General features: G+C 44.5%; 1 protein-coding gene across 4 annotated transcripts in view; it reads left to right on the top strand.

Moving 5' to 3' along the window:
• The first annotated feature begins 1,648 nt into the window (after positions 1–1,648).
• Positions 1,649–14,619, top strand: part of FAM168B (family with sequence similarity 168 member B) — a 30,408-nt gene continuing 17,437 nt past the window's right edge. The window contains exons 1-4 of one of the 4 annotated variants that reach the window (XM_068280715.1): positions 1,649–1,667; positions 8,404–8,463; positions 9,594–9,672; positions 12,584–12,667. In XM_068280715.1, coding sequence (XP_068136816.1) covers positions 9,603–9,672; positions 12,584–12,667 — 154 coding nt within the window. In that variant the 5' untranslated portion in view covers positions 1,649–1,667; positions 8,404–8,463; positions 9,594–9,602. Of the gene's footprint in view, positions 1,668–2,346; positions 2,510–8,403; positions 8,464–9,593; positions 9,673–12,583; positions 12,668–14,619 lie in introns of those variants that run through there. The other 3 variants (XM_068280711.1, XM_068280712.1, XM_068280714.1) reach the window with 3 other exon arrangements.

Here is a 14,619-nt window from a genome sequence, read left to right as displayed (position 1 = left end):
CCAGCAAATAACAGAACAGCAAATATGTAATTCTATAAAAAATTTTAAACACTTATTATTTTACCCATTACGATTTCTATCATAAGGGATCAATATTTTGCAACCAAAAAGACGCCTGAACCCAGCAATGGAAGGGTAAACAACACATTTATTGATGTTTAGTAGTTCATCAGAGCTATAATGCTTAATACACACAATGGGCTCTATTCATAAAAGGTTACCGCAAGTTTTCCACTCAAAACAGCGGATTTTCCCGTCCATTTAGCAAAGTGGGCATTCATAAAAGCTGTTCCCGCATGAAAATCTACAATCCCCCAGCAGAGCGAGACATTTCCGCCTTCTCCAGTGTTTTTCTAGATTTATCTAGAAAAAAAGTAACAAAATGGCCATTCATAAAGTTTAGAGGAAGCGGTATGTGGACGGGAAATACCGCTTCCTCTGATTTTGCAGATTACATACAAGTGAGTGGGACAGACCTCCCAGAGAGAGCAGCGCACGGAGGGACTCTGCCGGCTGAAGTGTTTCCGCATGCCTTCCGACAGCTTACCGCCAGCCTTCAGCGGGAGATCTCCGCACTTGCATCGCAGCTAGCAAGATTTTTATGAATTACCACCCAGAAGTCTAAAATACCGCTGCGGTATTTTCCCTCCAGGAGTTTTTTCGCCACAAATGTTTTATGAATAGAGCCCAATGAGATTTTCTGCCAGATCGATTATTACCAAAATGTCCAATCTGATTACCAATCGATTTTCCAATCAATTTTCCATAAAAATTAACGGAAAATCAATCAAAAATCAATCAATCGCAAAACCATCGAAATGTGGTAAATAATCGATCTAGCAGTAAATCTGCCAGAAAATCTCATTGTGCGTTTTAGGCATGAGATTACTGTTCATGCCTTATGCTGGAAATACACCATGAGATTTTTGGGCAGATAAATGGTTCGATAGATAATTTCCGATCTGATTTTCTATTTTTTTTCTGATCGATTTCTCATAGAAGTTAATGGAAATCGATAAAAAAAAAATTGGAAAATCAATCCTACAAATGATTGCACAGTAAATCTGCAGACAAATCTCATCATGTATTCCCAGCATTAAGCCCGGTACACACCATGCAATTATCCGGCAGATAGATGGGTCGCAAATTATTTCCCACAGGTCCGATCTGATTTCCGATTATTATTCTAATCGATGTGCATAGATGTGATAAGAAAATCGATCAGAAGAGTCTGTTGGAAATGATTTATCGACTGATCTATCTGATGGGAAATTGCATGGTGTGTACCAGGCATAAACCTTTTTTCCAAGTAAATGAATGTTTTTACCCTGCAGTTACTTGTATGTCCCTACAGAATTCTGTCTATACCATACATTATATACACTAGGCTAGCTATTACTGTAGCCTGTTTTTACTGTTCCAGCTGTCATTATATGCAGACTTGTCACAGCTACCCCAGTGATAGTAGTAGTGTTGTCCGGATCATGAACGATTCGGATCTTTGATCCGAATCTATTTTATGAGTCGATAATCCGAATCATCAAAATGAGTGATTCGGATCGCAAAAGGGGCGGGGCCAGGAGTGACACGCCCCCTCTCAGCGGGCAGCGGGGTCCTGGAAGCAGGTATCGCTCTGTTGGAGTGGAAGCAGCCTTGCACAGGGACAGGTAGATGAGAGAGAGGGGACATGGGTGCCACTGCCAGATATGTGTAGAGCACACATACTGGCTGCAATGTGCTGCCCATTATAGGCTGGCTGTTCCGTAGTGCTGCACAGTGATCACATGGGAAGCTTTTGGCTCAGCACAGCTCAGTAACTTTGCAGACACTGTGATTGAAAGGCAATATAATCCTCCTGCACTAAACAGCTGCACTTATCTTCTGGGAATGTTTTCTTTCACTGTGCGACCTTTTCTTTCAAAGTGTACAGATGAACATATAGGTGAAATATATGTAAAGCATATGACTTCAGCATGTGGGTATTACGTGCAAACATTTCTGCTCTCTGCTCGTCCCTCCTCCCTCCTCTGTCCACTCCCTGCCCTCTGTCCATCTTCTCCCCTTCTCTGTGTGTCCACCCCCTCCCCTTCTCCTGTCCACAGACCTGTCCTGCTGTTCATTTCACCCCCGAATGCTTCCGGTAGTAAAATGATCCGAGATTCGGATCAAAGATCCGGATCTCTTCAATGATCCGATTCGAATCATCCGGATCATTGAAAAGATCCGAACTTCCCATCTCTAGATAGTAGCAGGACTTCCGTGTCCGGCCGCAGCACAGAGATGTGGGCGGAGAGCTCTGCCACATCACGTGAGCATGGACGGACCTGGCCCCTCCCCGTGATTCGCACAGCGGCGGAGGAGGAGGAACAAGCTGGTAGCTAGCTGCGGCAGGAAGTGACGACACTGGCCCGTAGGTTGTTGTTGCGCGGTATCCCAGCAAAGAAAGAAGAGGCAATCCGGGTATTGCAGCGTGTAGGGAGAAGCGGAGTGTGATTAAGCTGAGCGGGAGGTGAGGAGGCGGCATGCTGGTCCTGCTAGTGCAGCGGGCGGGTGAGGAGGGGCGGGACGCTTTCTGCTGGCTTCACCTGCAGCCCATTCACAGGCATCACTTCCAGCCGGGATGCGGCCTACTTACCCAGCCGCTCTGTGCACAAGGGGTCGGCTCTGCAGCTGCACACATCAGCTGGGCTGCTCGGTCACACGGCTGGTACAGCTCTGCGCACCAGGCGCGTCTCTCGTACACCCCAAGCGCTGGTTGGCAATGGCAGCTCCCCTCTATATTTACATCTAAATGCAATAACGGACACCAGAGGAAGCAGGTGTACCCACTGCCCTCCCTATAGATATCACTGAGTGCGACATACAATGATGATCGTCCCATTGTTATTCTGTAGTAAGAAACGCGGATCACCTGACTGCTCCAGGCTGCCTTTTTTTTTTTTGTGGCTGTGGAGGGGGGTAGTTTGTCATCGGCTAGTGATGCCTGGAGGTGTGACCTGGAATTCAGGTTCCCATTTCGTTTCCCGTTAGTCATAGTTTACAAGAAGTAGTAGGACAGAACTGGGTGTTTGCATGTGGCCAATTAAATATAATGTATGGATAGGGCAGTTTCTAGGATAAATAGCTGTCAGGGTGAGTTTCTCTCATTCTCCGTGCTCGGAGCAGTGCTTTTCAGCGCTGCTAGCTTTGGGCGCAGCCAGCGCCGCCATAGACTGTAATGGGAATCAGTCTATAGCGGCGCTCAGTGAGGAAGGTCGGCTCCGTCAGAAGACGGAGCCGAAGTTGTTTAAAAAACACAATAATTCGGCCTCCAGCAATCGCTGGAAGCCGAATTATTTCATTCCCCCACTATCCATGGCGGCCTGGAGGGGGAATAGTAATTAAAACGCCCCGGACTTGTGCAGAAGCAGGACCAGCCATTTAACAGCTGGATCCTGCGCCCAAGTCTACCAGCGCCGTATTCAAATGTACGCTCCGTGCTCCTCCCTACCCCCGGGGGAGACTCGGGCACACTGTAGCTTGAGGTCTCCCTCTGTTGTTAGTTAGCTGACCAGTATTAGGTAGCCAGAGAGACCCCCCTCCCGTATTAGGTAGCCAGAGAGAGAGAGCACCCCCAGTATAGGTAGCCAGAGACAGAGGGCATTCCACAATATAGGTAGCCAGAGAGGGCAGTCCCCAATATAGGTAGCCAGAGAGGGCACTCCCCAGTCCCCAATATAGGTAGCCAGAGAGGGCACCCCCCAATATATGTAGCCAGAGAGGGCACTCCCCAGTATAGGTAGCCATGGCTACCCCCCCCCCCCCTCTTATTAGGTGGCCAGAGAGGGCACTCCTCCAGTATTGGGTAGTTAGAGAGGGCACCCCGAGTATTAGGTGGCCAGAATCGTGACTTCCCCCACACTATAAGTAGCCAGAGAGGGGCCTCTACTGATTTAAAATTAATAGCACCAGCAGACAGATTTTGAGAGAACAATTTTTTTTTTCTTTTTTGCTAGGTAGTCAAAAGACACTCAACTCCTTGGGGGGGCCGCCTTTCAGTTAATGTAGATAGTTTACAGTGGACCTGAACTCTTGCACAGGACAGAAGGAAAACATAGAGAAATGCACCCTGTATGTACTTAGAGAGTTTAGCCTGCCTAATTCCTCATCTGTGACTAAGCTCAAGTTATCATTTGATCTCTCACCTGTCAGCTGACTGCAACCACTGATAAGCTAATTTGAAAGCACAGGATGTTAACAATATGCCTGCTTCCATGAAAGCAGGAAGTAGATACACTGCAGATTTATTGCAGGATATGTATCGGCTGTAATAAATGTTTTTCTGTAAAGGGGTTCTGTTGACGCTTTTTACCTGGTGCTTCTATCGCCCCCCCCCCCCCTGCAGCTGGAATGTCCCGCTCTGTCCTCTTCCGATGCGCCGTTCCCCGCCGCCGACATCGGTGTAATTATTCGTCTAACTAGATGAATAGAAGTGCGACTGCACGGCGGGAGCTAACTGCACAGGCGCAGTACAAAGTTTTCCTGCACTGCGTCTGCGCAGTATGCTCGCGCTGACGCACGCTGAAGCAAGCTCGCACGCGGCCGCGTAGCCACACTTCTATTCGTCTAGTTACATGAATATTTACACCGATGCTTGCGACGGGGAACGGCGCATCGGAAGAGGACGGTGCGGGACATTCCAGCTGCAGGGGGCCGATAGAAGCCCCAGGTAAGTGGCAGTTTTTATTTTTTAAATGTCAACAGAACCCCTTTAAAGGTTATTATGCTGTTGCGTATCTTTTAGAGCAGAGAGGAAGTTCTGAGTTCAGGTCCGCTTTAATGACCTTCAGTTCATTCAGATGTCTTGTGTAGTAAGTAATATATACCTGTAGATAGATTTTTGTTCTCAAAAGGAAACCATTCAAGGCAAGTTTAATTGTGATCTGCAACTGTTTTCCTAAGGGCTGGTTCAGATGGACGTTTGGAGGCGTTGCGGTCGTTGGCGTCGCGTTCGTGGGCTTTCAGCAGCGTTCGTGTTGCGTTTGGATGCGGTCGCGGTTTTTCTTCCCCTGGGGGGACATTAGCCGTCGCGGTTAACCGCCCCTGGAAGCTACATGTAGCTTCCAGGGGCTCCTTGAACGCCAGGGAAAATCGGGACCCAAACGCTGCGTTTGTGTAAACGCGCGTGAAAGCTTGGTACTAACGCTCCCATTCACTTGAATGGGAGCGTTTAACGCCAAGCCCCGAACGCTGGCTGTAAACGCTCTGCAAGCGTCTGTCTGAACCAGCCCTAATTCTTCTTTTAACAGTGACTGGTGCAGTTATTACTAATTTAATCTGCTAGAACACTGGCATTGATATCTTGGAATGTATACATTTCTTTGTTATGCTGGGTACACACTATGAGATTCTCTGGCAGATTTACTGTCAGATCGATTATTTCCAGCATGTCTTATCTGATTTCCGACTGTTTAACTTTTCTGTTCACTCCTATGAGAAATTGATTGGAAAACAATCGGAAATCAGATCGGACATGTTGGAAATATCGATCTGACAGTAAATCTGCCAGAAAATCTCAGTGTGTACCTAGCATTAGAACTGTTACTTGTGTTGGGCCCGGTTCACATTAGCGTTAAAAAAACAGTCCATTCGCGGATCCTAATGGATGTTAGCGGATCCAATGTTAACCTATGGATCCATTCGCATTGGTCTGTTAGAGCGGATCCGTACCACACAATCCACTGAACGGTCTGCACATTTTTTTGGGGGCAATTTTTACAGACAGCTGAGCCCAGCGGAACAGGAGCTGAAGCACTGCATTGGGGGCAATGAGAAACTTCTAAACACTAGTGAAGAAACAGACCATTCTATTCAGCAAACTCCACTTTGGGGGGAGATGGGGAAACGGAACAAAGGCAGCTGAACAGCAAACTGATCCGATCGACCGGTAATCAGATCTGTTTTCATGGATCCGTTTGCCACTAATTGCAGTGCTGTGGAGTTGGTACAAAAATCTTCCAACTCCGACTCCTCAGTTTATGAAACCACTGACTCCACCCAAAATGGCTCAGACTCCAACTCCTTAGTCTAATACAGGCTGTGGATTTTGTACAAAATCATCCGACTCAGGCTCCTCTTTTTATGAAATCACAGACTCCAACTCTGGGTACCCAAAATTGCTCCGACTCCACAGCCCTGACTAATTGCCAGTGTGAACCGAGCCTAAATGTAAAGCCTTACAATGTTTGTAAAATCCAGCACATTTTAAATTTGCTTGTGTTCCAAATAGATACTGGTGTCAGTTGTCATTGTTTCCTTCTGTGTTATTGTTCTCACTGCTTAGTTCTTGGTCAAGGACAGTAGCCAGAAATGGAAGTACAGTATTTGCATCCACCTAGTTTAATTTTGCCTTATCGTGAGGGTGGTTACACTAAATATGTTAATTTCTATCATTTGCTTTAGACTTTTGTTGGTGTGGTTGGCTGTGATTATTTTATACTGGAGTCTATCATTTGAAAAATTAAAACTCAGTTGTGACTTGGGGGCATAAGTTACAGTTTAGCATGTTTTTAAATGGGCTTGGAACATCAAGCAAAATAACTGTAATACTTTTTTCCTCATTTCAATATTGTAAAATGTTTACAGTATTACAGTACAAGAAAGGTTGTACATTTTCCTCTTCTATAGTAATACATAGCTTTACAGCCTTTTGCTTGGACAACTAGCAAGAGGGATATGGAGGCTGCCATATTTATTTCCTTTTAAGCAATACCAGTTGCCTGGCTATCCTGCTGATCCTCTGCCTCTAATACTTTTAGCCATAGACCTTGAACAAGCATGCAGCAGATCAGGTGTTTCTGAAATTGTCAGATATGACAAGATTAGCTGCATGCTTGTTTCTGGTGTGATTCAGACAGGGCTGTGGAGTCGGAGTTGGAGTCGGAGTGGAGGAGTTGGAGTCAAGGCAATTTTGGGCACCCAGAGTCGGAGTTGGAGTCGTGGTTTCATAAACTGAGCAGTTGGAGTCGGAAGATTATTGTACCGACTCCACAGCCCTGGATTCAGACACTACAGCCAAATAGACCAGCAGGGCTGCCAGGGAACTGCTATTTCTTAAAATGACATGAGGCAGCCCCCAAACAGTTGTTCTTAAATCTTATACACGTCTGAGGCTTTACAGACAGTCACATAGCTAGCCTGTTGGATAGCAGTATGTTCTGTTGTGGCATGCAATCTTGCCCAGTACTCGTCTGAATCGTTAAAGGCTATCAGGGGCTGCTGTACACTAACTAGATTTGTCCTAGCATCCCTTTTTGATTTTGAGTGGATATGATGTCCAGCCACTCTAAGGCCCAGTGCACACCAAAACCGCTAGCAGATCCGCAATACGCTAGCGGTTTTGGGAGCTGATTTCAGAGCGATTCTAGGCATGTTTAGAGACGTTTTCTAAACATACCTAGCAGTTTTGGGTGCGTTTTTGTGTAGCAGATTACACATATTGTTACAGTAAAAGCTGTTACTGAACAGCTTCTGTAACAAAAATGCCTGGCAAACCGCTCTGAAGTAGCGTTCTTCAGAGCGGTTTGAGTTTTTCCTATACTTTACATTGAGGGCGAAACGCTTCCGAAATCCGCAAACGCGCAGCAGGAGGCGCGTTTGCGGCTTGGCAAAAACCTCAAACCGCCGGTGTGCACCATCCCATTGCAATACATTAGCCAAGCGTTTTTCCAGGCGGATGCGGCCGGCGGATCGCTACAAAAACCGCTCGGTGTGCACTAGGCCTAAATGTAGATATGGAGACTTATGGTAATCTACCCACTCAACCCACTATTGCAACACATTGAGCCTGCAGGGGAGTGGAATTGGTTAGTGTTTCCTAAGTGCCCTGATGAGTGTGTGTATCTCCGGCAAGACTCAGTGATCAGTGACCTCACATCTTGCAGGGGAAGCATGCTACGTTTCCAGCATAGCTACCCTGCAGACTTTTCAGTAGTGAGCAGTACCCATGCATTTGCTAGATCCTACAACTCTCTCGCCCCCTCTCCAGATTTAAATGCAAGTGTCTTGTAACTAGCTAGTGGCACACACAATAATTGCAATACACGGGTGAGGGTTAGGCCCCAATAGCAGCTGCTATGCTCCTTTGATATGTGCTTCTAGTATGAATTGGGGATTTCATTGTCCATTATTTGTAAATACTGATATGTGTTGCAGCAAGCTGCTTGCAGCCACAGAAGTGCCCAGCAGCCTCAGCTGCCCAGGTGTGGCCAGTGTTTCTGCCCACCTCTCATAGCACCTACCTGGGACAAGACGAGCAGTGATTTTTGAAGCTTACCTTTGTTTTATGAGAAAAACAAGTTTCAGATATTTATTTTCATGTTCCTAATTAGTGTTGGGGTGCTAACTGTTTATTTTTCCCTTTAGTTCTATCTTGAAAATATTGACGTATATAATTAAGTGACATTGAAGTAATCCACATATTACGTAAGTATTAACCTAGTCGTGAATTTAAATTATATTAACATTAGTTTTCATCTTTCTTGGATTGTGCACATTTTGCCTGATGCCAGTGCAACCTTTTCAGCTGAGTGTAAAGTAACTTGGTACCAGTTTGTGTTTGAATGCATGGCATTGGCAACTTCAAGTGAACTTATTATTTCCAAAGGCAAACTACCTTTTTTTTTTTTTTTTTTTTTTTATTGGTTATATTTTCATCCTACCTAAATGGGTCTTGTGTGTCATAATTAGCATGTTTCAGCAGTTCTCTATATTATGTTCTGGCCCAGGCCAAACTTTCAAATTTTTTGTTAACCGTTTAGGACAAAACAAATCCCTAAAAACTCTAGATTACCTGACTTCTGCAGGTTTAGGCCATGTTCACAGGGGTGCAGTCTAATGGCCGCTTTGAAGCCCTGCTTACCGCACTGCAATGCACCACCTATGTGATGTAGTGTAGCTGTAAACACGTACATTGAGGCCTAGTGCACACCAGAGCGGTTCGGCAGCGTTTTTCGATCCGCTTGCGGATGTGGAAACACTTGGGTAATGTATTTCAATGGGCTGGTGCACACCAGAGCGAGAGGCGTTTTGCAGAAACGCATACTCCGGGGATGCTGCAGATTTTGGATTGCGGAGGCGTTTCTGCCTCCAATGTAAAGTATAGGAAAAACGCAAACCGCTCAGAAAAACGTCAGTTCAGAGCGGTTTTGCAGGCGTTTTTGTTACAGAAGCTGTTCAGTAACAGCTTTACTGTAACAATATATGAAATCTACTACACCAAAAACACAAAATGCTAGCTGAAACGCTACAGAAAAAGAAAAAGCGTTTCAAAATCTGCTAGCATTTTGCGGATCTGCTAGCGGGTTTTGGTGTGCACCAGGCCTGACAGTAGAAGTACCCGGCACAACACCAACGTAATGTGCGGTGCCATTATCCCGATCAATTGCATTTCTGCTTTTGCAGAAAACACTGCAGCCACTATGAACGTGCCCTGACATACTTTTCTTAATCCAATGTCTTGGTAAATTAACTATTGTAATGATTGAATTAATTTTTTAATTACTGTAATTTAATTTAACGTACTTTTCTCCTTTTTCCCCCCCCCCCCTCTTTAGATCTAAATCATGAATCCAGTTTATAGCCCTGGATCATCTGGGGTTCCATATGCAAATGCCAAAGGTATTGGGTATCCTGGTAAGGATTATTTCCCTGCCTCTAATTTATTTTACCCTTGATGTTCCAACATGTCGTCTTTTTCAGGGCAACTGCTTTATGAAAGTCATTTGGAAGATATTGATCGCCGGTTAGGGGTGGTCAATGAAATATTTTCATGTACATTTATGCAGCTTAAAGGGAACCTGAGGTGGGCATAAAATAAGATACTTACCTGGGGTTTCCTCCAGCCTGATTGCTCCCATGCTGTGCTCCTCTGACTACCCGTTTGTCCACAATTGGCCCTGGAAAGTCCTCTGGTCTGGCGCCAACTGTGCATGTGTGGCCTGGTCACGTGTGCGCTCCCCCGCTGGGTTCACGTTGCCTGGTGCATCCTGCGCAGAATGCTTCCGGCGATGGGAGCGCTCCTGGGCCAACTGGACTAGACTGGAGGATTTTCCAGGGCCAGTAGCGGGCAAGTGAGGACGACGAGGGAGCGATCAGGGTGAAGAGAGCTGGAGGAAGCCCCAGGTATGTATAAAATTTATATTGCTCCCTATCTAAGGTACACTTTAAAAATCAACCAATGAAGTGCTGTAGTAGCACTTGATTTGATCAGTTTCCAACTGCATACATTTATATAAAATTGGCAACAATGCAGAATTGTTTGCCTTACATTGACCGTCCCTAGGTGTGATACACAGCATTTTAAAACAAAAGGTATTCCATGAATATAGTGGGTGTTTAAAAATCTGGGAATAAGATACAGTACCACATTTTAACAAACTACAATTTAATAGCCTAATTTATATAATCTGTTCGCAATAGAAGTTTGTATAAATGTTTCCCCTGACGGTATTTTGTTTGTTTTGCACTGTAGTTTTCCCTGCAGCTGCGTTGTCCACTGTAACATTCTCACACCCCGTGACATTCTCACTCTGTATGACCTTGAAATCGTTCAGCTGCAAACAGAATTTCCGTACTGCGTCAGAGGCTCCCATGTGACACACTTCACCTGCAGGCATGCAAATTAGGTGACCATAGCACCATATGATAACAAAATTGCTGCAGGGTTCTGCTTAATGTATAGCCAGAACACTGCACTAGGAGATTTGGCTATAATATGCAGTTATGTGTTTTTACACAATATAATGGACTTAATCCTTCACCCCTTTAAAGTTACCAGTTCTTTCCTCCTCCACCTTCAGTCCGACTGGTATGTGCAGCCTGGACCCTGCACCAGGGGGTGAGAATCCTTTGGTTCCAGTGCATTTTCCTTGGACTTGCCAGTTGCCACTCATCTGTAGTATCTTTCAAAGGCACATACTTAAACACCTACTCACTATAATCTTAGAATGCCTTTTTGTTTAAAAAAAAAAAAAAAAGCTTTTCATGACTGATATTCCTAACCTATCGAATAAAAAATGTTTTCTACAATATTCATTTATAAATTTAGTCAGCGTCTACCCATTGTCAAATCTTTCCTCTCCCTGATTTACATTTTGAAAACCTCTTTGGAATCTCTGTGGAATGTTTGTTTACTGTTAAGGGGCCCATACACTGGTCGATTTCAGCGATCGATCCGATCGGAAATCGATTCTATTGACAGCCGATCGATTTGCGGCTGATTTCGATCGATTTGATCTATCTGACTGGATGGAAAATCTAGGTCGATCTGCGGCTGGCAGCAGAGCGATGGTCCATAGAGTTGCATTGGATCTAATGGTCCAATAATGCATTTAAATCTATTTCCAATAGATTTCATTCTGAAATCTATTGGAAATCTGTTCCTAGTGTGTGGCGCACATCAGATTCCTGTCAGATTTGACTTGACAGGCATCTGACAGAAATCTAGCTGATGGTCAAATCTGCTGCAAATCTATAAGTGTATGGTCATCTTTAGTCCCAAAGCCAGTAGAAAAGATCTCTGATCTTCCAGAATGCTCCACATAATAAAGCCTCAGTGGGAGGGAGGGGCTATATACCAATATACAGCAATATGTAGACAAGACACATAACATTTGTATTGGGCTTTTTTCCTGGCGGACATAAAAGTGCTTGCTATAAGAAGTGTTTGTGATGCTGAAATCAGGATGTTGAATGTAAAAGTGGGTTTCCTGAATAATTTACCACATTCTACTATAAAGCGTTACTCTTCCTTGCTAGCACGTGCTTGTACTTATCGCCAGGGGCAACAAGTGGTGGCCCAATCTCCAAATAACACATTGTATAGCCCCACCCACTTTTGAAACCACACCCACTGTATATAGAGCAACTATTTACGCTTTCAATAAACTTTTTTTATTTCCCTTGATTTACCATAAGGCACTGTAGGCACTTGCCTAGAGGCACCAGATGATGGAAAGGCTCCCCTCCCTGAGCTCCTCCTTCCCTATGCAGAGTCCTGCCTTCATTCAGAGGCATCTCTAGCCACCGAATACTGAGGTTCCTCTTGCTACCTAATACCTCTAGCTACTTAATTCTGAGGGTACTTCTAGCTACCTAATACTAAGGGGCACCTGTAGCTACCTATGAATGGCCAATGGAAGTAAGGGAGAAGTGACAGCTGGGACAGTCAGCACACTTGCAGTGCAGTTTGATGGGGGTTTGTAGGTTCATGGAGGGCGAAGTCTAAGGTGCCAGGACATCTGTGCCTATAGGCTCTTGTGGGGTAAATCGGGGCCTGATTTGGCTGGTTCAATTTTCGGTACTGCTTTGTTTATACCAGGCTCTATTTCTGGTATGTAATGAGTGGTCCTTTAGCTTCTCCTGCTGGTATAAAATGCTAACAAACCAGTTTAGGGGTGCATGATCATCATTTCTGTATTGTCTCTCTAATTTTCAGAAATGGGGTGGAATAATGTTTTTTTAAAGGGAACTGCCATCCCTTAATAATTTCATTTTGTTGTATGATAAAACTGGATTTATTATTGATGTTGTTTGTTTTAACCAGTTGGCTTCCCCATGGGCTATGCAGCTGCTGCTCCTGCCTATTCTCCTAACATGTATCCTGGTGCAAATCCAGCATTTCCATCAGGTAAGTTTTGACCTCTTCTTCAAGGATAACTTGTTCTTTTGTCTCTGGACTTCACCTTATGGTTCATGCCCACCCTGCTCGCACTATATCAGTAAGAGGGTTGTGTGGCTTGGCATCAGGTGGCAGCATGTAGCCCACAACAGTCAATGAAAAGCCTTCACTAGCTATGGTAGCAGCAAGGGTTGAAAGGCAGGCAGTTAAGGCAGGATCCACATTGAGCATGATGCACGTGTTATAGTGTGTACTGCAGTGGCCACTGCGATCCCTCAGGTGACATGGCTGGGCTGAGGCTGACAGATGCATGGTCAGCCTGTAGGGTAGTGACAGTTTTTCCTAATGGATTAGGGAAAACCGTGTCACACTGAGGGCGGAGTAAGCAGAGAAAACAATGCTCTTGGCCTTGGTCAGCCAAAGTTGGCCAAGAGGGATCTGGGCTGTGGTGCATGCTAGATGTGTTTACAGGGCTTTAGGCTGTCTGGCTTATTTTTTTGTTATTGTAGTACCATTCTGCTTGGAGCCCATGGTAAAAATCTGTATCTGACCACCAAGCAGGCACTTTAGCTGTATCCTGGAAACGTAACACTACCCCTCCTATCCACCCACTCCATGTTGGTGCTCTTTGTCTACAGAAAAGTAGGACAGTAATACATATGGCATTAAAGGGAACCTAAGTTGGGAGAACTAGGGAGTCTGCCATATTTATTCTCTTTTAAAGTGAACCCGAGGTGAGCGTGGTATGTAGGCTGCCATATTTATTTCCTTTTAAACGATGCCAGTTGCCTGGCAGCCCTGCTGATCTATTTGGCTGCAGTAGTGACTGAATTGCACCAGAAACAAGCATGCAGATAATCTTGTCAGATCTGAGAATGTCAGAAACTCCTGATATGATGCATGCTTGTTCAGGGGCTATGGCTAAAAATATTAGAGGCATAGGATCAACAGGACTGCCAGGCAATTGGCATTGCTTATAAGGAAATAAATATGGCAGTCTCCATATCACTCTGACCTCGGGTTGACTTTAAACATTGCTTGGCTGTCCTACTAATCCACTGCCTCTGGTACTTTGAGCCATAGACCCTGAACAAGCACGCAGATCAGATGTTTCTGACAAGATTAACCGCATCCTTGTTCCAGTTGTGTGATTCTGAAACTGACTAGAAAGATGAGCAGGATGCCGGGCAACTGATATTGTTTAAAAGGAAATAAATATGGCAGCGTCAATGTCTCTCATCTCTGGTTACTTTTTTAAGCTGAGGCCATATTTAATTGAACAAATTGCATTTTATTGCAGTTTTTTTTTTTTTTTTTTTTAAGAACAAGTGACAGCCATGCTAACCTAGAAATAAAACAAACAAACACATATATAAGTAGATAAATAGTTCTACTTACATAACAGATTGCACTGTCCACGTTGTGATTCCTGTGAATTTTATAAAGAAAAAGCCGAGAATCCTGTTCTAGATAGTTCCCATCTTTGACCTCCTGACATAATTTCCTCCATCACACATTTTTTTTTTCCTCCTCCTCCTCTTGCTGGGACCTTGTTCACATCAATCGCTCACGCCAGTGTGTTGTTTTTTTTTCCTTTTGTGCCTTCCTGCACTTACCTGCGCGATTTTTTTTTTTTTTTGTAAAGCGCTTTTGCACAGCTATTTGACTTTGCCGTCGGGAAGTAAACTCTTTCACCCGGAAATGATTATGCAATGGCAAATCGAATCCTGATCGGACATGTCGGATTTAATCGAATCGTAAATGGAATCGTAATTGAATCACACAAAGAATTGTGTCGTGTAAATTGGGCTTTAGACCCCATTTTGGTTGCTCAGTTACTACAATAAAGTTCTTTCTTTACTTTTGGTATGTTTCCATTTTCCTTGAGTATATGTTGTTTAATGTTAGAGGGATTGTGTGTACTGTAAAAATGGCTCATGAAAATTTGGAGGAATATCTTT

This window comes from Hyperolius riggenbachi, chromosome 4, assembly GCF_040937935.1.
Source record: "Hyperolius riggenbachi isolate aHypRig1 chromosome 4, aHypRig1.pri, whole genome shotgun sequence".
NCBI classification, from domain to species: domain Eukaryota; kingdom Metazoa; phylum Chordata; class Amphibia; order Anura; family Hyperoliidae; genus Hyperolius; species Hyperolius riggenbachi.
The sequence above is the reverse complement of the archived record's forward strand: the minus strand, read 5'-3'. Positions and strand labels throughout refer to the sequence as shown.